Source organism: Mustelus asterias, chromosome 3 (genome assembly GCF_964213995.1).
Source record: "Mustelus asterias chromosome 3, sMusAst1.hap1.1, whole genome shotgun sequence".
Taxonomy (NCBI): domain Eukaryota; kingdom Metazoa; phylum Chordata; class Chondrichthyes; order Carcharhiniformes; family Triakidae; genus Mustelus; species Mustelus asterias.
The window spans coordinates 153,339,556-153,366,234 of NC_135803.1; the positions used below are offsets into that span (position 1 = coordinate 153,339,556).

At 47.7% G+C, this 26,679-nt stretch overlaps 1 protein-coding gene across 1 annotated transcript in view; it reads right to left on the bottom strand.

Annotated features, from left to right (window-relative positions):
• Positions 1 to 26,679, bottom strand: part of LOC144491732 (plexin-A1-like) — a 524,825-nt gene that overhangs the window by 105,011 nt on the left and 393,135 nt on the right. The window contains exons 13-17 of the mRNA XM_078209962.1: positions 18,499 to 18,650; positions 11,171 to 11,291; positions 9,435 to 9,574; positions 7,152 to 7,322; positions 790 to 883 (exon numbers count right to left, since the gene is read on the bottom strand). Of these exons, the coding sequence (XP_078066088.1) occupies positions 790 to 883; positions 7,152 to 7,322; positions 9,435 to 9,574; positions 11,171 to 11,291; positions 18,499 to 18,650 (678 nt within the window). The remainder of the gene's footprint in view (positions 1 to 789; positions 884 to 7,151; positions 7,323 to 9,434; positions 9,575 to 11,170; positions 11,292 to 18,498; positions 18,651 to 26,679) is intronic.

Sequence of the window (26,679 nt, forward strand, 5' to 3'; positions counted from 1 at the left end):
GGTCACTGCCTGTGTGGAGTCTGCACGTTCTCCCCGTGTCTGCGTGGGTTTCCTCTGGGTGCTCCAGTTTCCTCCCACAGTCCAAAGATGTGTGGGTTAGGTTGATTGACCATGCTAAATTGCCCCTTAGTGTCCCAGGATGCATAGGTTAGAGGGATTAGTGGGGTAAATATGTGGGGTTATGAGGATAGGGCCTGGGTGGGATTGTGGTTTGTGCAGACTCAGTGGGCCAAATGGCCTTCTTCTGCACTGTAGGGATTCTATGATTCTAGATCCCTTTAGCCCCAAGAGCTATATCTAGTTTCTTCTTGAAATCAGACAATGTTTTGGCCTCAACTACTTTCTGTGGTAGTGAATTCCATACATTCACCACCCTCTGGGTGAAGAAACTTCTCCTCACCTCAGTTCTACAAGGTTTATCCCTTATCCTCAAACTATGACTAGTTCTGGACTCCCCCACCACTGGGAACATCTGAATCTACCCCTGTTAGAATTTTATAAGTTTCTATGAGATCCCTTCTCACTCGTCTAAACTCCAATGAATATAATCCTAACCGATTTAGTCTCTCCTCATATGACAGACCTGCCATCTCAGGAATCAGCCTGGTGAACCTTCGCTGCATTCCCTCTATAGCAAGGACATCCTTTCTCCGATAAGGACACCAAAACTGCACTCAATACTCCAGCTGTGGCCTCACCACGGTCCTCACAGGTATCCTGTTCAGCCTTCCCTCTGCATCTTAAACCTGAGGAATTGTGTATCATTGAAAACAAAGTTTTTATACTCACATTGGTTGACTGTACACTGCCATATTTTGCTCGGATCCTCGGTTCCTGTATGGTGGCGAGGTTGGTCCCTGTTACAATGAGTGGAGTCCCCCCACTTCACGTGGCAATCGGAGCAGGCGGAAGAACAGAGAGAGAATAACACACAACTATTAGATCATTGCTTGGAATTTTATTCAGCATTCCCAATCTTCGTCTGTCTTCATGCCCGCATTGTTTCATGGAGTTTATCCCCATTTTGTGTTTATTCCATTCATGTTATTTTAGTTACCGCTGACTCTGTTTCCAGGCCCCTTTCAAGCCATGGATTCCAGCTCAGTCACTCAGCGGGAGGCACGGTGACACAGTGGTTAGCACTGCTGCCTCTCAGTGCCAGGGACCCGGGTTCAATTCCAGCCTTGGGTCACTGTCTGTGCGGAGTCTGCACGTTCTCCCCGTGTCTGCGTGGGTTTCCTCCGGGTGCTCCGGTTTTCTCCCACACTCCAAAGATGTGCGGGTTAGGTTGATTGGCCATGTTAAATTGACCCTTAGTGTCAGGGAGATTAGCAGGGTAAATATGTGGGGTTATAGGAATAGGGCCTGGGTGGGATTGTGCTCAGTGCAGACTCGATGAGCCGAATGGCCTCCTTCTGCACTGTAGGATTCTATGATTCACGATATCATCATTGTGTCCTCATGTCACCTCTGGTTCTTTTGTCAATTATATTAATCATAGAATCCCTACAGTGCAGAAGGAGACCATTCGGCCCATCAAGTTCAAGTTGTGGGCGGCACAGTAGCTAGCACTGCTGCCTCACAGCGCAAGGGACCCGGGTTCAAACACTGGCTTGGGTCACTGTCTGTGTGGAGTTTGCACATTCTCCCCATGTCTGCGTGGGTTTCCTCCCACAGTCTGAAAGGTTAGGTGAACTAACCATGCTAAAGTCTCCCTCAGTGTACCCGAACAGGTGCCGGAGTGTGGCGACTCGGGGATTTTCACAGTAACTTCATTGCGGTGTTAATGTAAGCCTACTTGTGACACTAGTAAACTTTAAACAAGTCTGTACCGACCACAATCCCACCCAGGCCCTATTCCCGTAACCCTCTTCTACCCTGCTAATCCCCCTGACACGAGGGTCAATTTAGCATGGCCAATCAACCTAACCCACACGTCTTTGGACTGTGGGAGGAAACCCACGCAGACACGGGGAGAACGTGCAAACTCCACACAGACAGTGACCCGAGGCCAGAATTGAACCCGGGTCCCTGGAGCTGTGAGGCAGCAGTGCTAACCACTGTGCCACCGTGCAAAGAATTGACTCAGTCGAGAATTCCCTTTCCAACGCCATTTTCTTCTGGATTTTCCGCCATTTCATTTTTGTCTGGAAGAATCAATACCAATCTTTGGGAATGAAACACTTCCCCATCTTTATCCAAGTTCACTTCCCAAGAGAGTCTGTCTCCAATGTAGAGGTTTGTAAGGTTCTTTTTTAGGGGGTCTTTGCATTACATAGAAATATCGAAGATAGGAGGAGGCCATTTGGCCCTTCGAGCCTGCTCCGCCATTCATCACGATCATGGCTGATCGTCCAACTCAATAGCCTAACCCTGCTTTCTCCCCATAACCTTTGATCCCATTCGCCCCCAAAGTGCTGTATCCAGCCGCCTCTTGAATACATTCAATGTTTTGGCATCGTGTTCATGTTCGTTCCAAGATAGTTACACAGCTGCACAGAATCATCACAGCACAGGAGGGGGTCATTCAGCCCGTCACATCTGTGCTGGCTTTCTGGAGGACCAGCTTGCCTGCTGCTCTTCCCCCAGAGAATATTCGTTGGGGCCTTCTGTAAAAGGCTCTTGGAAAAACACTGCAGCTGACCAGGCTCATGTGGAGGCCAGCGCTGAAATTTCGTTCAGCAGGCTCAGAGGACCAACCACGCCAGATTCACGACACCCAGCGGTGCCCAGAGGAAGGCCAGATGTGGAGCAGTTGCAGAAGATCCCCAAGACAACAAGAAGCCTGTGACTGTCCATGTCAATCTCACACTGGACTCATCAGTCCAGACAGAAACCACAGAAGACACTGAAGACGCTTACAGATACTCAAATAACCAGTATACCACCACCAGGACTGGTGTTTCCGATCGCAAGGAAAACATTTGATTTGATTTGATTTATTATTGTTACATAGAACAAAGAACAAAGGACAATACAGCACAGGAACAGGCCCTTCGGCCCTCCAAGCCCGCGCCGCTCCCCGGTCCAAACTAGACCATTCTTTTGTATCCCTCCATTCCCACTCCGTTCATGTGGCTGTCTAGATAAGTCTTAAACGTTCCCAGTGTGTCCGCCTCCACCACCTTGCCCGGCAACCCATTCCAGGCCCCCACCACCCTCTGTGTAAAATACGTCCTTCTGATATCCGTGTTTTAGTATACAGTGAAAAGTATTGTTTCTTGCACACTATACGGGCAAAGCATACTGTTCATAGAGTACAGGGGAGAAGGAAAGGAGAGAGTGCAGAATATAGTGTTACAGTCATAGCTAGGGTGCAGAGAAAGATCAACTTAATGTCAGATAGGTCCATTCAAAAGTCTGATGGCAGCAGGGAAGAAGCTGTTTTTGAGTCGGTTGGTATGTGATCTCAGATTTAACACACCTGGATGAACAGTATATTCTTACTGTACAAAGCCCAATACTCACTATCACATCAGTGTTCATTTTCTTTAATCTATACTCCGCTTTGCAAAATCACATACAGCAGATGTTAAAATTCATCTCCATTTCCTTCACTGTCACCGGGTCAAATTCTGAAACTCCCTTCCCAACAGTGGGTGTATCTACCTGGATGGGTGCAGCTCCAATAAAACTCAAAGATGGTCGACACCATCCAGGACAAAGCAGCTTGCCTGATTAGAATCTCATCCACCATCATAAACATTCACTCCCTCCGCCAACAACGCACAGTGGCAGCCGTGTGCATTATCCACAAGGTGCACTGCACCAACTCTCCAAGGCTCCTTTGACAGCCCCTCCCAACTCACAGCCTCTACTATCTCGAAGGACAAGGGCAGCGATTACATGGAAATATCACCACTTGGAGATTCCTCTGCAAGCCACTCAACATCCTGACTTGGAAATATATCGCCTTATGTGGGATCCCCTGTCTGGTTTGCTTTAGTTAAACGGCTTCATTTTAAGGTATTTCTGTCTAATGTAACCAATTGTGCTATGCTTTAAAGCTAACTTCAGCTAACTTGACCACATTTCAAAACTCAGCTGGGAATTCTGGTTTTGAGCTTAGAAATTGGCTACATTCTTCGAAAGTACAAGGCAAGCAAAGTTATAATAAACAATGCCTTCACGGTCACAGCTGCCAATTGTTTATGAAAGTTAGAGGCAGTGTGTACCCAGCTATTTCATAACACAGATAAAGAACTCATATGTTGTTAGTGACAGCTATCTGTTTTTTAGTGCAGTTGAGTCCTGCAAGGTTCTAAGTTCAGATCTGTGCAGGGATTGGCTGCGAAGCCTGTCCCCAACTCTCTCTCTCTCTTTTCTCTCTTGCCAGTAAATTAATATCTTTTGCTTTCTGTAAATGCCAATTTTAAATTATGCTCAATAAAGAGGTTCTACTTCGAACCAGTTGTGCCTAAGCCTATTCTAAAGAAGAGAACAGATCCTATACCATTCCTTCACTGTCGCTGGATCAAAATCCTGGAACTCCTTCCCTAACAACACTGCGGGGTGTACCTACACCTCAGGGACTGCAGCGCTTCAAGAAGGCAGCTCACCACCACCTTTCCACAGGCAATGATGGATAGAAAATCAACATCAACCTGGTTAGCCACATCCCACAGATTAACAAAGCAAAAGATCAAACAGCGACTCTGCTGCACGGAATGGACTGGGACAGGGAGGCTGAGGAGATGACTTGAGAATCCTGGTGGCCTGAGTACTTGCCTACTTGCAACACAAACTCTGCGTCTTTGGGTTAAGAGAGGACGTGTAATGGGTACTATCCATTTTACAAGCAGAAACAGACTGTGCAGATCTCTCAGTCATTCAGTTGGCGGTCTCTTAATGTCAGATACAAAACCAACTAAACAGAGCGGATAAATGTCAACTGAAAATGAACTGGGGTCATCTTGTGTGGCTGGCCTTTCCCCAGTAGGAATTCATTTGAATTTTTACGTAGATTCTACAGCACAGTAACAGGCCATTCGGCCCAAATGGTCCGTGCTGGTGATTTTGATTTGATTTGATTTATTATTGTCACATGTATTAGTATACAGTGAAAAGTATTGTTTCTTGCGCGCTATACAGACACAACATACCGTTCATAGAGAAGGAAAGGAGGGGGTGCAGAATGTAGTGCTACAGTCACAGCTCGGATGTAGAGAAAGATCAACTCAATGTGAGGTAAGTCCATTCAAAAGTCTAATGGCAGCAGGGAAGAAGTTGTTCTTGAGTCGGTTGGTACGTGACCTCAGACTTTTGTATCTTTTTGCCCAAGGGAAGAAGGTGGAAGAGAGAATGTCCAGGGTGCGTGGGGTCCTTAATTATGCTGGCTGCTTTGCCGAGGCAGCGGGAAGTGTATGGTCCAGAGGAGCCTCTTCACCTCATCCCATCTGCTTGTATTTCTACTCCTTCCTCCCACAATGTGTTTATCCAGCTTCTCTGTGAACATATCTAAGCTCTTCAGTTCAACCATTGTAAGTGGTGGAGATTTCCACATTCTAAAGATTCTCTCAGTGAAGAAAGTTCTCCTGAAGCGCCCCATCGATTGACCAATGGCTAGCTTATATCTATGACCCCTGGATTTGAAAAGGAACAGTTTGGAGAGCTCCGTGGGTGGAGTATGGGATGTGGGGCTAATTTGGATGGCACTTGAGCAGAGCGGCATTGGCCAGACTGGCCTCGCTTTCTCTGCTGTAAGAGTTTGAAAATAGGGGTGTCAACCAGAACTTTAAAATTGCAGACTTTCCCCAGAAAATGGGACATTTAAGCTCTGAAAAGGCACAATCCATCCTTGTCAGCTGGAAGCAAGCAAAACAAATGAATAATGCACGATGTCAGCCTGTGAGGGGCAGTTAACAAAAGCCGACATTTGCTGTGTTTTTTTGTGCAGGATTTCTCAGAGAGCACCATTAACTCATGAATAATTCCCCCATTCCACCGACAGCTTCCTCGCCTCAACCCAACGCAAACTGACAGTGTCTTGAAATCCAGGGCTCTCTCTGCCAGGGATTGGCCGGCGACGTGGCATAGCGAGAGAGTGCCACCCAGGAAACTTGCCCCATGGTGCGGGAGTCACCCGACTGCAGCGGGACCAGAGAATCCCCGCTGGCCTGAACAGCCGGACAATCCCAGCCCAGGAGTCTCTCCCGCTTTATGAAAGCAGATTACTTCGGGTGCTGGAATCTGAAACCGAAAGAGAAAATGCTGGAAAATCTCAGCGGGTCTGGCAGCATCTGTAAGGAGAGAAAAGAGCTGACGTTTCGAGTCCAGATGACCCTTTGTTAAAGCTAAAAGGCAGAGAAAGTGGGAGATATTTATACTGCAGGGGGAGGGAATGAAAGATGAGCCATAGCCACAAAAACAAGGGGAAAGGCTGCTAATGGCAGTCCATAGAGAGAATAGAAGGTGTGAATGGCCAAACGGCAGAACAGCTCTTACCGTCAACCACTGGCGTGTTAGGGACGATTTTGCAGGTTGACACTCAACCTGTTTGACTGCGTTATGAGCACACCTTCCTTGGCCATCAAGGAAGCCAACCAGTGAATGTAGCCCAATCCATCACGCAAACCAGCCTCCTATCCATTGACTCTGTCTACACTTCCCGCTGCCTCGGCAAAGCAGCCAGCATAATGAAGGACCCCACGCACCCCGGACATTCTCTCTTCCACCTTCTTCCGTCGGGAAAAAGATACAAATGTCTGAGGTCACGTACCAACTGACTCAAGAACAGCTTCTTCCCTGCTGCCATCAGACTTTTGAATGGACTTACCTTGCATTAAGTTGATCTTTCTCAACACCCTAGCTATGACTGTAACACTACATTCTGCACTCTCTCCTTTCCTTTTCTATGAATGCTATGCTTTGTCTGTATAGCACACAAGAAGCAATACTTTTCACTGTATGCTAATACATGAGACAAGAATAAATCAAATTCCTGGGGTGGGACTCGAACCTGGATCTCCCGTCTCAGAAGCTGGGTAGCAACTCACTGTGCCACAAGGACTTCATTGCTCCTTATTAACTTAATTCAATCCTCCCAATTTTGACCAAATTGGAACCACCTCGAGATAAGAGTTGACCCACTGAGCAGAGACAGAGATGGAGAAGTGATGGCTGGTGATCACTTGGTTGCCAAGAACACTTACCTGGAAATGGTCCACTCGGGCTCGATCTTGGAGATGGTGGGATCTTCCGTGTAGTTGTATTTCACGCTGGGATTGAGCAGCTGAGCTCTGTTGATATGGACCAGGATGGAAGCCGGGCCAATTCCCTTTGTTGATGCGGATGTCACACAGATGATCTCCCCTGAATTTCTCCTGTAAACAAGGACAGAGAATAGAGTCACTAAAATACAATATGAGAGTATGAGGGGAGCAGACAAACAAGTTACAGAATGCAATGCTTAGCACAGCAGGGCAGATTACAAAAAAGAGGAAAAACAATGTACAGCACAGGAACAGGCCCTTCGGCCCTCCAGCTGATCATGATGCTGTAACTAAACTAAACCTTCTGCTCTTAATCGGTCCGTATCCCTCTATTCCCTCCCTCTTCGTGTACCCATCCAGATGCCTCATAAATGTTGCTAATGTGCCTGCTTCCCCCACCTCCTCTGGCAGCGCGTTCCAGGCACCCACCCCTCTCTGCGTGAAAAACCTCCCCCGTAAATCTCCCTTAAACTTTCCCCCTCTCACCTTGAATCTGTGCCCCCTTGTAATTGATACTTCCACCTTGGGAAAAAGTCTCTGAATATCCATCCTGTCCAAGCCTCGCACAATTTTGTAGACCTCGATCAGGTCCTCAGACCTCAGCTTCCATCTTTCCAGTGAAAACAATCCGAGTTTATTCAACCTCTCCTCATAGCCAACACCCTCGAGACCAGGCAACATCCTGGTGAACATTCTTTGCACTCTCTCCAAAGCTACCATGTCCATTCCGGTAGTGTGGTGGCCAAAGTTAGTACTGGATTAGTGATCCAGTTGCCCAGACAAAAGCTCCTGAGTGTGAGTTCAAGTCCTACCAGGGTAGCTGGAGGAATTTAAATCCAATAAATTGGGAATAAAATACTAATTGTGTCAATAATGATCATGAAACAACTAGGTTGTAGCAAAAGCCAATTGGATTTATCACGGGAGAGGAAAAACTTCCATGCCTACCCAGTCTGGCCTACATGTGACTCCAGACCCACAGCAATGTGGTCAACTTTTAACTGTCCTCTGAACTGGCCCAGTAGTTGGATGCCCAACACCCGCTCGAGGGCAATTAGGAACGGGCAATTCTTGTTGCCAGTGATGCTCACATCCCGAGGATTAATAATTAAAAGACACACGATGGGTATAGAGGGATATGGGCCAAATGCAGGCAATTGGGACTTGCTTAGGGGTTTAAAAAAAAAGGGCGGCATGAACACGTTGGGCCGAAGGGCCTGTTTCCATGCTGTAAACTTCTATGACTCTTACGATGTTTAAAATGCAGGCACTCAGAGTACACAAATGGTCACAATTGTTGCAGAGATAAAAACATCAGAGTTGCCTTGGTAACAGGCTCTGCAGGTTTTTGCATTTTGATAGCCTATGAGTTTGAAGAAGTCATTCAGCTGACAGCTTAATAGTTTAAAGAAAATACTCAGCTAACAGGAGCCTATCAAATTTGAATTTGCGTTGTTGCCGACCTCAGACCAATCCAGTTAGAGGGAATGGATAAGTCTTCAAGAGTATAAACAGGAACTCAACTGCCTGACTGCAGTTCAGTTGAGTTAAACTGAGAGCCAACCAGAACAGAAGGCCATCTCCAGAGCGGTTCTCCACCCTGCCAGCTAATGAAGTATCTCTGAAGAGAATTCTCCATCTATCTAAAAACAGGATATCAAATTAGAAAGACCTCACAGACAGAGAAATTACCAGAAAAAACTCCAAAGCTTCCAAAATGCCATCAGAACAGGCTGTATATATTTTTTGAGATTGACTAAAATTCTGTTACTACTGTTTTGGTACTGAATGGCCCTTGTCTTTATTTGAACAGCATTAATCGAATCTTCTTTAATGAATATGTTAATTAATTAATTTAATTAATTAATATGCCTTTTAGCTTTGACAAAGGGTCACCTGGACTCGAAACGTCAGCTCTTTTCTCTCCTTACAGATGCTGCCAGACCTGCTGAGATTTTTCAGCATTTTCTCTTTTGGTTTCAGATTCCAGCATCTGCAGTATTTTGCTTTTATTTAATGAATATATTACTTGTTTAGTTAAAGTTCCTGTTGGTGAAATAAATAACTTGTTAATTATTCATGTAAAGTGAGTGTCAGGTCTTTATGTTAATGAACCTCTCAACATTAATGTAGAACAGTTAACACATTCCCAAACAGTTTAACCAGGTTACGAAGCGATGGAAAGGGGATTAACCTCTGCGTCGTAGCACTTTCCACTTTTACCTTTTGAATTGACAAATGCCGTTTTCGCCGATGTAAGCCTCCACCGAACTGCCGGCATCAAGGTGCAGCCCCACGATCGTCACTCGACTGCCTCCGGACACAGGTCCCTGGGCAGGTATCACCTTGGTAAACCTCGGCGTCTTGGCGACGGGGGAGGGAAAGAGAAAGAGAAATGCTGATCTTTGTAAACAAACTGGTTGAATCATCAACAGAGGAACAGACGCGGATAAAAAATGGAATACGGGAGGTGGAGGCTGGGATTCTCCACCACCCCCGTTTTTTACGAGCAGGAAAGGCAATTGGGGCCAGACGCAAAACGTTGGCTCTATTCTCTCCCCACAGGTGCTGTCAGACCTGCTGGGATTTTCCAGCATTTTCTGTTTTTGTTTCAGATTCCAGCATCCGCAGTATTTCGCCTCTGTGGAACAAAGAGCAAAGACCTGTTGACAGGGTGAGGTGGAAGATGCGTGCGGGGCATAAGCACTAACATGGACATGTTGGGCTGAATGGCCTGTCTCTGAGCTGTATATTGTATATAACAAAGAACAGTACAGCACAGGAACAGGCCCTTCTGCCCACACAAGCCTGCGTCGACCACGTTGTCCTATCTGGACCAACCGCTTGTATCCCTCTATTCCCCACCTGTTCATGTGTCTATCCGGATAAGTCTTAAATGTCGCTAACGTGTCTGCCTCAACCACCTCACTGGGCAGCGCATTCCAGGCCCCCATCACTCTCTGTGTAAAAAACTTCCCCCCTTACCTTCAACTTGTGCCCCCTTGTAATTGTCATTTCTGCCCTGGGAACAAGCTTCCACCTGTTCACCTTATCTTAGTAACTATTCCCTGTTGTTCTACTAATGGCACAAGATCTTTTACATCTATCTGAGAGAGCAGGTGGAGATCTTGGTTCAATGCCAGAATCTCTGAAAATGAAGCATTCTCTCAATACGGGGATAGACCATAAGACCATAAGATATAGGAGCAGAATCAGGCCTTTCAGCTCATCGAATCTGCTCCGCTATTCAATCATGGCTGACATGATTCTCATCCCCATTCCCCTGGCTTTCTCCCCGTAACCCTTGATCTCCTTATTGATCAAGAATCTATCAATCTCTGTCTTAAAGACACTCAATGACCTGGCCTCCACAGCCTTCTGTGGCAATGAGTTGCACAGGGTAGATTCACCACCCTCTGGCTGAAGAAATTCATAGAAACATAGAAGATAGGAGCAGGAGGAGGTCATTTGGTCCTTCGAGGCTCCTCTGCCATTCATTACAATCATGGCTGATCATCCAACTCAATAGACTAACCCTGCTTTCTCCCCATAACCTTTGATCCCATTCGAGCCAAGTGCTATATCCAGCCGCCTCTTGGGGGGGGGGGGGGGGGGCGGGCTTGGCTATGCTGCTCTATTGGAGAGTCAGTGCAGACTCAATGGGCCAAATGGCCTCTTTCTGCATGGTAGGGATTCTATGAAGTGGCCTATATTTGTGTGTGCAATGATCAGGGGTGAGAGTGCAAGAGTCAGTGCCAAGACAGACCAGTTCGGCACCAATGGGACCTCCTAGGTTGGAATTGCTTCTTCACACCCAACACTTGCACAATAAATGATTGACGTTGTTCCTTGGAGAGAGGGAAACCGCTCTTGGTGGGACTGTTCTCGACGCACAGTAAGCTCACCGATGCAATAGGTGCACAGGGACTCAAAAGATTCGCTCCAGTATCAACTCTTACCACAAAGGTGAAGGGCTCGGACGAGATAGCTCGATACTCATCATCGCAGTTCACAACGCAAACTTCCACATATCCTTTCTTTGCTGTCTGAGGGTCAGCCTTCTCCATATCACACACTATCCTGCAGGTCACAGGTGAAGAGTCTCCATTATTGCTTCCCAGTGCAACAGCACATCCAAAAAAAAATCCATCAATTGCTTCCAGTTAAATAGAACATAGAACATAGAACAGTACAGCACAGAACAGGCCCTTCGGCCCACGATGTTGTGCCGAGCTTTATCTGAAACCAAGATCAAGCTATCCCACTCCCTATCATCCTGGTGTGCTCCATGTGCCTATCCAATAACCGCTTAAATGTTTCTAAAGTGTCTGACTCCACTATCACTGCAGGCAGTCCATTCCACACCCCAACCACTCTCTGCGTAAAGAACCTACCTCTGATATCCGTCCTGTATCTCCCACCACGAACCCTATAGTTATGCCCCCTTGTAATAGCTCCATCCACCCGAGGAAATAGTCTTTGAACGTTCACTCTATCTATCCCCTTCATCATTTTATACACCTCTATTAAGTCTCCCCTCAGCCTCCTCCGCTCCAGAGAGAACAGCCCTAGCTCCCTCAACCTTTCCTCATATGACCTACCCTCCAAACCAGGCAGCATCCTGGTAAATCTCCTCTGCACTCTTTCCAGCGCTTCCACATCCTTCCTATAGTGAGGTGACCAGAACTGCACACAATATTCCAAATGTGGTCTCACCAAGGTCCTGTACAGTTGCAGCATAACCCCACGGCTCTTAAACTCCAACCCCCTGTTAATAAAAGCTAACACACTATAGGCCTTCTTCACAGCTCTATCCACTTGAGTGGCAACCTTTAGAGATCTGTGGATATGGACCCCAAGATCTCTCTGTTCCTCCACAGTCTTCAGAACCCTACCTTTGACCCTGTAATCCACATTTAAATTTGTCCTACCAAAATGAATCACCTCACATTTATCAGGGTTAAACTCCATTTGCCATTTTTCAGCCCAGCTTTGCATCCTATCTATGTCTCTTTGCAGCCTACAACAGCCCTCCACCTCATCCACTACTCCACCAATCTTGGTGTCATCAGCAAATTTACTGATCCACCCTTCAGCCCCCTCCTCTAAGTCATTAATAAAAATCACAAAGAGCAGAGGACCAAGCACTGATCCCTGCGGCACACCGCTAGCAACCTGCCTCCAATCCGAAAATTTTCCATCGACCACCACCCTCTGTCTTCGGTCAGACAGCCAGTTACCTATCCAATCGGCCAACTTTCCCTCTATCCCACACCTCCTCACTTTCATCATAAGCCGACCATGGGGGACCTTATCAAACGCCTTACTAAAATCCATGTATATGGCATCAACTGCCCTACCTTCATCAACACACTTAGTTACCTCCTCAAAAAATTCTATCAGATTTGTGAGGCACGACTTGCCCTTCACGAATCCGTGCTGACTATCTCGGATTAATCCGCATCTTTCTAAATGGTCGTAAATCCCATCCCTAAGGACCCTTTCCATCAATTTACCAACCACCGAAGTAAGACTAACCGGTCTATAATTACCAGGGTCATTTCTATTCCCTTTCTTAAACAGAGGAACAACATTCGCCATTCTCCAGTCCTCTGGCACCATCCCCGTGGACAGTGAGGACCCAAAGATCAACGCCAAAGGCTCTGCAATCTCATCCCTTGCCTCCCACAGAATCCTAGGATACATTTCATCAGGCCCAGGGGACTTATCGACCTTCAGTTTATTCAAAACTGCCAAGACATCCTCCCTCCGAACATCTATTTCCTCCAGCCTATTAGCCTGTAACACCTTCTCTTCCTCAAAAACATGGCCCCTCTCCTTGGTGAACACTGAAGAAAAGTATTCATTCATCACCTCGCCTATCTCTACTGACTCCATACACAAGTTCCCACTACTGTCCTTGACCGGCCCTAACCTCACCCTGGTCATTCTTTTATTCCTCACATAAGAGTAAAAAGCCTTGGGGTTTTCCTTGATCCGACCCGCCAAGGACTTCTCATGTCCCCTCCTAGCTCTCCTAAGCCCCTTTTTCAGCTCATTCCTTGCTAACTTGTAACCCTCAATCGAGCCATCTGAACCTTGTTTCCTCATCCCTACATAAGCTTCCCTCTTCCTTTTCACAAGACATTCCACCTCTTTTGTGAACCATGGTTCCCTCACTCGGCCATTTCCTCCCTGCCTGACAGGAACATACCTATCAAGGACATCCAGTATTTGTTCCTTGAAAAAGTTCCACTTTTCATTAGTTCCTTTCTCTGACAGTTTCTGTTCCCAACTTATGCCCCCTAATTCTTGCCTAATCGCATCATAATTACCCCTCCCCCAATTGTAAACCTTGCCCTGCCGTACGGCCCTATCCCTCTCCATTGCAATAACAAAAGACACCGAATTGTGGTCACTATCTCCAAATTGCTCTCCCACAACCAAATCTAACACTTGGCCCGGTTCATTTCCCAGTACCAAATCCAATGTGGCCTCACCTCTAGTCGGCCCATCCACATATTGTGTCAGGAAACCCTCCCGCACACACTGCACAAAAACTGCCCCATCCAAACTATTTGACCTACAAAGGTTCCAATCAATATTTGGAAAGTTAAAGTCCCCCATGACAATTACCCTGTGACCCCCACACATATCCATAATCTGCTTAGCAATTTCTTCCTCCACATCTCTATTACTATTTGGGGGCCTATAGTAAACTCCTAGCAACGTGACCGCTCCTTTCCTATTTCTAACTTCAGCCCATATTACCTCAGTGTGCAGATCCCCCACGAAGTGCCTTTCCGCAGCCGTTAAACTATCCTTGATTAACAATGCCACTCCTCCACCTCTTTTACCAGCTTCCCTACACTTACTGAAACATCTATACCCCGGAACGTCCAACAACCATTCCTGTCCTTGTTCTACCCACGTCTCCGTAATGGCCACAACATCGTAGTCCCAAGTACCAATCCACGCCCCAAGTTCATCTACCTTGTTCCGGATGCTCCTTGCATTGAAGTAGACACACTTCAACCCACCTTCCTGTCTACCAGTACCCACCCTTGACCCTGATACCTTCCCCAATACCTCACCACCCTCACTGACTTCTGGACTACAACTCCCTTTCCCACTCCCCTGACAAATTAGTTTAAACCCCCCTGAAGAGCCGTAACAAATTTCCCTCCGAGGATATTGGTGCCCCTCTGGTTCAGGTGCACCCCGTCCTGTTTGTACAGGTCCCACCTTCCCCAGAACGTGTTCCAATTATCCACGTATCTGAAACCCTCCCTCCTACACCATCCCTGCAACCACATATTTAACTGCACTCTCTCCCTGTTCCTCAACTCGCTATCACGTGGTACCGGCAACGTACCAGAGATGACCACATGTTTCGTCTTGGCTCTCAGCTTCCAGCCCAGCTCCAGAAATTCCTGCTTTAAATCCCCGTCCCTTCTCTTACCTATGTCATTGGTACCAATGTGCACCACGACTTGTGACTGTTTCCCCTCCCCCTTCAGAATCTGGAAAACACGGTCTGAGACATCACGGACCTTGGCATCCGGTAGGCAACATACCATCCGTGAGTCCCTTTTGCTGCCACAGAACCTCCTATCTATCCCTCTAACTAACGAGTCCCCAATAACTATCACCCTCCCGCTCTCCCCCTTTCCCTCCCGAGCCACAGAGACGGACACAGTGCTGGAGATCCTCTCACTGCGGCTCCCCACTGGTATGTCATCCCCCTCAACCGTATCCAAAGTGGAATACTTGTTGCTAAGGGGAACGACCACCGGGGATCCCTGCACGGACGGCTTCCTCCCAGCCCCTCTCACCGTCACCCATCTGTTTTCAATCCTCGGAGTAACTGTATTCCTAAAGCTTGTGTCTATGGCCATCTCTGCGTCCCTGATGATCCTAAGTTCATCCAACTCCAGCTCCAGTTCCCTAACACGGTTTTGGAGGAGCTGCAGATGGGTGCACTTCCCACAGGTGTAATCAGTAGGGACACTGTCGTCGTCCCTCACCTCAAACATAGTGCAAGAGGAACATAGCACTGCCTGCACACCCATCCCCTCTAGATACCTTGCCAGTACCAGGTAGAAAGTGCAAAAATGAATTCAACTCACCCCTGCTCGCCCTTTCAGCCTAAGCCCTGTGAGCCAAAGTCTTATAGCTCACACTCTGCTTCCCACACACTACACTGCCCACTCCCGACGCTGCCCGCTGTATACTGCAGCCTACCTTTTATACTTCACGCGCTTAAAAAACCCTTCCCAGACTCCTTTGCTGCCCACTTCTAGTTTTCACTTTAAACTTGAAAAACTGCTGTTAAAGTAAAGGCCAAAAAAATACACACACTAGCTGACTAATTAAATAAATAAACAATTCAATTAATCTCTCACCAGCACTGCTGCTTTCAATCACCCCTCTCAGCTTGCTCCAGTGGATCAATGAGGGGGAACCTCCCAGGTAACTGACTTTTAAAGTTAAAATAAAAACCCTTCCCAGACTCCTTTGCTGCCCACTTCTAGTTTTCACTTTAAACTTGAAAAACTGCTGTTAAAGTAAAGGCCAAAAAAATACACACACTAGCTGACTAATTAAATAAATAAACAATTCAATTAATCTCTCACCAGCACTGCTGCTTTCAATCACCCCTCTCAGCTTGCTCCAGTGGATCAATGAGGGGGAACCTCCCAGGTAACTGACTTTTAAAGTTAAAATAAAAACCCTTCCCAGACTCCTTTGCTGCCCACTTCTAGTTTTCACTTTAAACTTGAAAAACTGCTGTTAAAGTAAAGGCCAAAAAAATACACACACTAGCTGACTAATTAAATAAATAAACAATTCAATTAATCTCTCACCAGCACTGCTGCTTTCAATCACCCCTCTCAGCTTGCTCCAGTGGATCATACAGATTTGGCACTCACTGACCCCACTCAGCCCGACCCAGTTTGAAATGTATTTCCTGTGCACCATTACAGGATCCCAATGTTGTCCACATTTCCCATTTCCCCTAATGCCCCTTCACTAAAAATAGAATTTGGATATTTTATGCTCCATAAGATGAGGGATGCAACGCTGGGAAATGAAAACATTCCCATTTCAGTCACTCAGTGCTGACATCAATACTTCCAAATCAGCAAAACCACAGGGTTACTTACAGAGTAAAGCTCCCTCTACACTGTCCCCATTAAACACTCCCAGGACAGGTACAGCATGGGGTTAGATACAGAGTAAAGCTCCCTCTACACTGTCCCCATCAAACACTCCCAGGACAGGTACAGCACGGGGTTAGATACAGAGTAAAGCTCCCTCTACACTGTCCCCATCAAACACTCCCAGGACAGGTACAGCACAGGGTTAGATACAGAGTAAAGCTCCCTCTACACTGTCCCCATCAAACACTCCCAGGACAGGTACAGCACAGGGTTAGATACAGAGTAAAACTCCCTCTACACTGTCCCCCATCAAACACACCCAGGACAGGTACAGCACGGGGTTAGATACAGAGTAAAGCTCCCTCTACACTGTCCCCATCAAACACTCCCAGGACAGGTACAGCACGGGGTTAGATACAGAGTAAAGCTCCCGCTACACTGTCCCCATCAAACACTCCCAGGACAGGTACAGCACGGGGTTAGATACAGAGTAAAGCTCCCTCTACACTGTCCCCATCAAACACTCCCAGGACAGGTACAGCACGGGGTTAGATACAGAGTAAAGCTCCCTCTTCACTGACATGATGAATCTGATTCTCAATCTCAGGGACATGCCACTTGTATAATTGGTTGAATATTTTCCAATTTTCCACAAAGGCCACCCTTGATCTCTGAGTAATACGACTAAATCATGATGAATTAGGTGTAACTTTGCACTGGTCTATATTTGGGTGAACTGGATTAACAGTCTAAATTCATTGTATGTGGGACCCGTTTGTCATCAGGTGACAGTTTTATATTTGTCTGGGATGTATTCAAATAGCGCGTCCTGGGTCTGATTTTCATTGCGCTCTATTTATTGTTGAGCCTGAGGCAAGTTTCAGAGGAAGATCTGGGGCAGCATTTTGTATTGTGGGTAGCATTTTGTTTGGGATATGACACTGGCCCCATCTCCAGTGCCAAAAAAATCACAAATAGATTATGTTGGCACTTGTGAGTACAGGCCATGCATTTCCCACCATCCTCATCTCACACCCCGAGCCAGAGGAAGTCAAGAACTCATGGGGCGTCATGGTGGTACAGTGCTTAACACTGCTGCCTCACAGCGCCAGGGACCTAGATTCGATTCCCAGCTTGGGTCACTGTCTGTGCGGAGTTTGCACGTTCTACCCGTGTCTGCATGGGTATCCTCTGGGTGCTCCAGTTTCTTCCCACAGTCTGAAAGACGTGCTGGTTTGGTGCATTGGCCATGCTAAATTCTCCCTCAGTGTACCCGAACAGGCGCCGGAGTGTGGCGACTTGGGGATTTTCACAGTAACTTCACTGCAGTATTAATGTAAGTCTATTTGTGACACTATATAAGTCAACTTTAAAAAAAAAGATTTAAGATGAGAGCGAGAGTTACAAAAGGGTCCAGAGGAGCAACTTTTTCACACAGAGGGTGGTGAGTGTCTGGAACGAGCTGCCAGAGGTAGTAGTAGAGGTGGGTACAATATTGTCTTTTAAAAAGCATTTAGACAGTTACTTGGGTAAGATGGGTATAGAGGGATATGGGCCAAACGCGGGCAATTGGGACGAGCTTAGTGGTTAAAATAAAAGGGCAACTTGGACAACTTGGGCTGAAGGGCCTGTTTCCATGCTGTAAACCTCTAGGACTCTTTTGACTCTAAACGAGCCATCGAATCTTCTCTTTAATTCATTGTTTTCCTCTGTCTTTTCCCCTTTGACATCAAGCCTCCATTCGGGACACTCGCCTTCATCAATCGGGTCACTGTCTGTGAGGAGTTTGCACGTTCTCCCCGTGTCTGCGTGGGTTTCCTCCGGGTGCTCCGGTTTCCTCCCACAGTCCAAAGATGTGCAGGCTAGGTGGATTGGCCATGCTAAATTGTCCCTTAGTGTCAGGGGGATTAGCAGGGTAAATATGTGGGGTTACGGGAAGAGGGCCTGATTTGTTGTCAGTGCAGGCTTGATGGGCTGAATGGCCTCCTGCTGCACTGTACGGATTCTATCATTCTATGAAATGAGCACAATCCAGTAAAGTTCACCATCTCGCCTCCAAAGCTGGGTCTTATTCAGTCTGATTGAGGGACAGGTACGGTGGCAACACGATCCTACACACTTACTGCTCAGCGCTGATGTACTCCTCTTGAATCGGGATGCAACGGACCCGTCCGATGTGCACTCCGTTGCGGATTTCGGAGAAGGTCAAGCCCAGATTCACTCCTGTAATCGTCAGCCTGGTTCCACCTTCCTTGGGCCCAGTCTCTGGCACCAACTGTGAATGGAAAGATGCAGAGTTGAGAACCTGAACTCAAAAAACGCAAGTCAACATTTGACGGAGGACACTAGTACCTGCGGCGTTCGCATAACTCTCCCCGTGCGGGGGTGGCACCTCCATGTTGCATCATTAAAGAAAAGATCCCCCTCTTGTGGACAGCGGAATCGGGAAGAGAGTCAAGAATGCCAGTAGTCCAGCTCCTGCACATGTGTGAATGCAGTGGTATTGGAGGCAATTCAGAGGAGGTTCACTGGATTGATTCCAGAGATAACGGGTTTGTCGTATGAAGAAAGATTGAATAGTTTAAGCCGATACTCTCTGGAATTGAGGAGGATGAGGGGAGATCAAATTGAGGTGTATAAGATGATAAAAGGTATGGATAAAGTAGACGTGGAGTGGACGCTTCTTCTTGTGGGACATTCTAGGACACGAAGTCATTGTCTTAGGACAAAGGGTAGCAAATTTGAAACAGAGTTGAGGAGAAACTACTTCTCCCAAAGGGTTGTGAATCTGTGGAATTCGCTGCCCCAAAGTGCGGTGGATGCTGGGACAGTGAGTAAATTTAAGGAGGAGTTAGACAGATTTTTAATTGGTAATGGGTTGAAGGGTTATGGGCAGAAGGCAGGAAAATGTGGATGAGGAGCATATCAGCCATGATCGAATGGCGGAGCGGACTCGATGGGCCGAATGGCCTAATTCTGCTCCTATGTCTTATGAATTTATGAATGCCACAGCCCAAGGGTAGTAAACAAGACCCAGGACATTTAGAAGGACAGAAGGCCACACAATGGTAAAAACGCCCCCCACACCAGGTAATGGAATACAAGGGCCCAGAATCACTGAGGAATCTGGTGCAGAGCTTTGAAGGGTAAGAGGGATAGCTTGATGGTCTACAACTTATCAAAGATACAAAATGAAGGAATGACCTGGATATCGGACAAGCGAGGTAGACCCATGGCCAGAACCAAAACGGGGTCCTGAGCCCATGAGGACCCCTTCACACAAGGGCGGCACGGTAGCACAGTGGTTAGCACTGCTGCTTCACAGCTCCAGGGTCGCGGGTTCGATTCCCGGCTCGGGTCACTGTCTGTGTGGAGTTTGCACATTCTCCCCGTGTCTGCGTGGGTTTCCTCCGGGTGCTCCGGTTTCCTCCCACAGTCCAAAGATGTGCGGGTTAGGTTGATTGGCCAGGTTAAAAATTGCCCCTTAGAGTCCTGGGATGCGTAGGTTAGAGGGATTAGCGGGTAAATATGTGGGGGTAGGGCCTGGGTGGGATTGTGGTCGGTGCAGACTCGATGGGCCGAATGGCCTCCTTCTGCACTGTAGGGTTTCTATGATTTCTATCGGTGCAAAATTTCCAGGTGGATAATAGCCATCATTCTCATTTCCTCTCATTAACCCTTTGCTTCTTCCACCCTGTTTCCTCCCATCCCTCCCATCCTCCCTCACCCTCCCCACTTGCCAAGTCTCTTCAGAACATAAGAATATAAGAACTAGGAGCAAGAGTGGGCCATCTGGCCCCTCGAGCCTGCTCCGCCATTCAATAAGATCATGGCTGATCTTTTTGTGGACTCAGCTCCATTTACCCACCCGCTCACCATAACCCTTAATTCCTTTACTGTTCAAAAATGCATCTTTCCTTGCCTTAAAAACATTCAATGAGGTAGCTTCAACTGCTTCAATGGACAGGGAATTCCACAGATTCACAACCCTTTGGGTGAAGAAGTTCCTCCTCAACTCAGTCCTAAATCTGCTCCCCCTTATTTTGAGGCCGTGCCCCTTAGTTCTAGTTTCACCCGCCAGTGGAAACAACTTCCCTGCTTCTATCTTATCTATTCCCTTCATAATCTTATATGTTTCTATAAGATCTCCCCTCATTCTTCTGAATTCCAATGAGTATAGCCCCAGTCTACTCAGCCTCTCCTCATAACAAGTCCGAGCCCACAACGCAGTGACACCAAGCACCCCCCTCGACTCCTCTGTGCAGCAACCCACCCTGATGGCCAGTCCCAATCACTGGCCTCCGTCCCTCCCTCTCCCACCAATCCCAACTGCAGAGAGGCAGGGGGACCCCACGACCCCCACCGACCATCCCCCAGAGGCCCCGCCCCCATCAAGCTCCGTCCCTTTGGCACTGCCTGATGCCCGATGGTCAGTGCCAAGATGCCCCCTGGGCATTTGCACTTTGCCCCATGGACAATGCCAAGGGCCCAGGCTGGCAGTGCCAAGGTGTCAATGCTAAGGCAGCACCCCCCCCCCAGCGCCCAACCCTCTGGGGGACTTCGATTGCCCCCCCCCACTCCTTCACTCCAGCAGGGTCGGGCCACTAGTTCCCTGCAGTGGGGGGCTATAGCATACTCTTGGAGGGGGGGGGGTGGGGGGTAGAGGCTAGCAGGCCCGGAGATTTCAGTCCTGGGCCCGCTAACAGGATTTAAATTAAATTAAAATTACCTGCTGCATATATTAGGCAGCTCCGCGCTGATTTCCGGCGCGGAGCTGACGGTTCCGGAAATCCGGCGCTGGGAGACGCGTGGAGGCCCAGACGCCCAACGTGAATCACGTGAATCGCAGCCACTGGAGTCTCCCGGCCCATTGCACTAAAAACACAGTGTAGCGGAATGGGAGAATCGCCCCCATGATTTATAATCAACTCACACAGCACCTCCACTGGGAAGATACGAGCCCTGACTGATCTGACCATGTCTGTAAGTGTTTGGCATTGCCATGTAACCTCTTGCATCATCCAATCTGAAATGCTACAAGCGCTCAGACTTCCACTCAGTGAATCATAGAATCCCTACAAAGCAGAAGGAAGCCAGTCGGTCCATCGAGTCTGCGCCAACAACAATCCCGCCAGCTCCTATCCCCGTAACCCCACATATTTACCCATTAATCGCCCTAACCTACACACCTTGGGACATTAAGGGGTAATACAGCATGGCCAATGCACCTAATCTGCACATCTTTGGAGTGTGGGAGGAAACCGGAGCACCCGGAGGAAACCCACACAGATGGGGAGCATGTGTAAACTCCACACAGACAGTCGCCCAAGGCTGGACTTGAACCCGGGTCCCTGGCGCTGTGAGGCAGCAGTGCTGACAGCTCAGGGTGCCACTGAGGCCATGCTGCAATGTTGGAGTGTCAAGTGCCAATTGACGCCAATGCATGAACAGAGACGCTGAGTATCTCACAGCGCCAGGGACCCGGGTTCAATTCCAACCTCGGGTCACTGTCTGTGTAGAGTTTGCATGTCCTCCCTGTGTGTGTGTGGGTTTCCCCCGGGTGCTCCAATTTCCTCCCATAGCCCAACGATGTGTGGGTTAGGTGCATTGGCCGTGCTAAATTGTCCCTTAGTGTCAGAGGGACTAGCGAGGGTAAATGTGTGGGGTTATGGGGATAGAGCCAGGATGGGGTTGTGGTCGGTGCAGACTCGATGGGCTGAATGGCCTCCTTCTGCACTGTAGGATTCTATGATTCCAAAGATGTGCAGGTTAGGTGTGGATTGGCCATGCTAAATTGTCACTTAGCGTCCCAAGATGTGCAGGTCAGGGGGATTTGTGGGGTAAATATGTGGGGTTAAAGTGAAAGGACCTGGGTAAGATGCTCTGTCAGAGAGTCAATGCAGACTCGATGGGCCGATCGGCCTCCTTCTGCACTGTAGGGATTCTGTGGTTCTCAAGGCCAAATGGGATGGGCCTAGTCCTGTCCGAGCCAGCCAGGCTCACAGGCCACGGGAAGTGTAAGGAAAAACAGTTCCTGTTCCACAAATTGGAGCCAATAAAAAATATGAAACATGCTTTTTGAGAAAGAAAAATTGCAGAGCAGGAAACAATCAAGATTTGATCGTGAGCCCTTGTAAATCCCAGATCAGAGAGAGGGAGAGACAGGAAGTGAGAGAAAGATAAAGAGTGACAGAGATAAATGTGAAGTGAGAAGGAAAGTTAGAAAGTGTGGCCAGACCGGATTGGGGATCAGGGAGGGAACTGGCTAATCAGGTGACAAGCTTCATCTTGTAACCAGCCTGGGATTCAAACCCAAAGTTCCCCACGGGGCCCGCTCACAGAAAGAAGCACTGATCCAATTTACGGACATCTGCTGCATCTGGCAGGGTCTGACAATCAGTTTGGACATGGCGAAGGCCAAAGCCAGGGATGGATTATTCCCGGGGTAGGGCTGGCCTTCTTTTCCTGTAACCAATCCAGCGTGGCTCACCCTGTCAAGCGAGATGACTTCGGTCTATTTGAAGTGTCATGGTTACTGAGATGCATGGAAACGTGATTCATTAGGCAGAATTATTCATAATGGAAAGACAGGTGTAGCTTGACAAAGCAAATATTATGACTGATGAGTAGAGCTGTAACGGCCTCGTAATAACAATAATAGTATAATTATAGGTAATTTTACATCGCTTTGAACGCCAAGTATTCATGCGACATACAGCTGTATCCTGCGAGTCAGGCATTGTGCTGCCTCTTGTAACTCTAGCTGAGAGGAGACTGGAGCCAATATAGCAAGACAAGGTCTGCTTGCATTATAAGTGGGATATATGGGATGCATTTAAGTCCCACTTAACTGTACATCTGTTGAAGAATAGATTGGTAACTCCCAACAGGGGAGTGCTGAAATTGTTTACAACGAGATGCAGATGAGGCTGGTCCAGTGATACGACGTGGCTTCAAACTCCCCATTTCAAATGCCCTGCCGCGGGAACTGGAGCAGAGGAACGGAAATCAGGCCCTGCCTCACAAGAGGGGAGAAGGAAGGAATAGACAAGAAGAAGGGCGAGGGCTCGAGAGAGAGAGAGAGGGCAGCAGAGAACGAGAACGAGAGAGAGATCTGGAGAGAGAAAGAGGTAAAGTAAGAGAGGAAGATAAATTGCTGTTTGCAAGCAAGCTAATCCTTCCCCACTTCCACCCATGCTCGATTCCTGAACATTGGCTAAAGCAGTTACCTGTTTTCTCAGCACTGACACAGGACCATAAGATATAGGAGCAGAATTAGGCCATTCAGCCCAAGAGGTCTGCTTCGCCAATCAATCATGGCTGATACGTTCCTCATCCCCATTCTCCCGCCTTTTCCCCATAACCCCTGATCCCCTTACTAATCGAGAACCTATCTATCTCTGCCTTAAAGACACTCAATGACCCTGGCCTCCACAGCCTTCTGCAGCAATGAATTCTACAGATTCACCACTCTCTGGCTAAAGAAATGTCTGATAGGAGGACAGTGTGAGAGAATCAATGCACGGTGAAGTTTGTGTGACAAGTGGTCAGCTACGGCCAGATTCGTGGGCAGAATTTTCCCGTCCCACCCGCCACGGGAATCATAGCGGGCGAGGGAGTACCATGCAAATGTCTGTTGACCTTAGGTGGGAATTTCCAGCCTTGAGGCAAGCGCGGTCGGAAAATCCAGCCCCATGTCTTGAACATGGCAATGTGATTATTTATGAATCTTTTTGAAGCGAGCTAGCCAGTGGGTGTACACTCTCGAGACAATGTTTAATTTCAATTTCTGTGATGAAAAATGCGATTCACAGAGACTGTGCAAACAAATACTTTTAACCCCAGATTTCTGAAAGTTGCAAGCGAGAGACTTGATCTACTTGAAGCCGAAATCCAGGCCGACATTCCACTGCAATACTGCGGGTGTGCTGCACTGCCAGAAGTTCCCACTTTCAGATGGAATGTTACAGCGAGGGTTTAAAGTTTAGCATCACAAGTAGGCTTACATTAACACTGCAATGAAGTTACTGTGAAAATCCCCTAGCCGCCGCACTCCGGCGCCTGTTTGGGTACACTGAGGGAGAATTTAGCACGGCCAATACACTTAACCAGCACGTCTTTCAGACTGTGGGAGGAAACCGGAGCACCCGGAGGAAAGCCACATGGACACGGGGAGAATGTGCTGACTCCGCACAGACGGTGACCCGAGGTCGGAATTGAACCCGGGTCCCTGGAGCTGTGAGGCAGCAGTGCTAACCACTGTGCCGCTGGTGACGATGTGTTTTCTCTCTCTCAGGTGAACATATGAGCAGCATTTTTGAAGAGGAGGATGAGTTTGTCATAGAATCATGGTGGGTGCAGGCTTGGAGGGCCAAAGAGCCTGTTCCTGTGCTGTAATTGTTTTGGTCTTTGTTCTTTGTTAATCCCCACAGTGCAGAAAGAGGCTATTTGGCCCATCGAGTCTGCACCAAAAACTATCCCACCCAGGCCCTATCCCCATAACCCCATGTATTTACCCTGCTAGTCCCACTAAGGGTACACTAAGGGGTAATTTTGCATGGTCAATCAACCTAACCCGCACTTCCTGGGCAGGACTTATGTATGTGCATCTCTCAGCATCTACCCCGTCAAGGCCCCTAAGAATTCTATGCATCTCAACCTCTAATCCCTGGAACAATTCTGGTAAGTCTCCTCTGCACCCTCTCAAAGCACCTTCATACCTTGTGAGGACTTAGAACCATAGAACCATAGAAAATTACAGCTCAGAAACAGGCCTTTTGGTCCTTCTTGTCTGTGCCGAACCATTTTTTGCCTAGTCCCACTGACCTGCACTTGGACCATATCCCTCCACACCCCTCTCATCCATGAACCCGTCCAAGTTTTTCTTAAATGTTAAAAGTGACCCCGCATTTATAGAACCATAGAAAATTACAGCTCAGAAACAGGACTTCTCTTCCCTTCATCTGGGTTCTCATACACGAGACGTCTCAAAGGGTTTTGGACAGTATTTTTCAGGTTTGCAAAAAAAGCAAACAGGAGGAACGGCACGGTGGCACAGTGGTTAGTGTCTGCGCGGATTTCCTCCGGCTGCTCCAGTTTCCTCCCAAAAATGTCCAGAAGTCTATAAAATAATGAGGGGCATAGATAAGGTAGATAGTCCAAAGGTAAGGAAGTCTAAAACTAGAGGACATAGGTTTAAGGTGAGAAGGGAGAGATACAAAAGGGTCCAGAGGGGCAATTTTTTTCACACAGAGGGTGGCGAATGTCTAGAACAAGCTGCCAGAGGCAGTAGTAGAGGCGCATATAATTTTGTCTTTTGTAAAGCAATTAGACAGTTACATGTGTAAGATGGGTATAAAGGGATATGGGCCAAACGCGGGCAATTGGGACTAGCTTAGTGGTAAAAAATTGGATGGTACATACAAGTTGGGCCAAAGGGCCTGTTTCCATGCTGTAAACCGCTATGACTCTATGTGCAGATTGAGTGGGTTGGCCATGCTAAATTGCCCCTTAGTGTCCCAAGATGTCAAAGGTAGGGGGATTAGCTGGGTAAGTACATGGGGCCACGGAGATAGGGCTTGGGTGGAGATTCACTGCAGACTCGATGGGCTGAACGGCCTCCTTTTGCACTGTAACAACTCTTTGTGAATCTGCTCACAAGGGTCAGAGGTCCATCGAGAAAGGTGAGCCAAGACATTCCCACTCCCTCTAAATTTGCCAAGCTTGGCAAGCGCCAGATGTCCCTTTGAAGATGGCAGAGAGCGGGTGCTGCCAGCATCTGGCACCCCTGCAAACCTCAACCATAGAGGAGCTTGCAGGTATCACCAGGAGGCAACAGAAGGGTGTGAGGGAAATGCGCTCTCCAGACCTGCAGAACGTGGAGACTCCCCCAGGTCTCTGCACCAGATGGTCCTTTTGCACAACATCAGACGACAAGCTGAAAATGTTCTGCCAACAACAGAACAAGTGGAAACAGAGACAGCAAGAAAATAAAGTATCACGCCCCAAGGCCTCAGATGGAAAGTACAGAAGCAGAAATTCTGCTTGCTAGATAATTAGTTTCTGGGGGGCAACCATTCCTTTGCTTTTAAAAGTCATAGAACTCTCCCAAGAACGAACTCTCCCCTCGGGTAACTGAATTTGTGTAGCTGTCAATGTTGCTCTTTTCCAATCCACAATGCCCCCAAACTCTCTTCGCAAGTTCCAACATCCCTCAACTCAAAGACTGAAAAAAAAAACACTTCAAAAACAAGGCTGAAATTTAAAACTTTACAATCGAGGCTATTCGTTGACAGAAGGGAAAA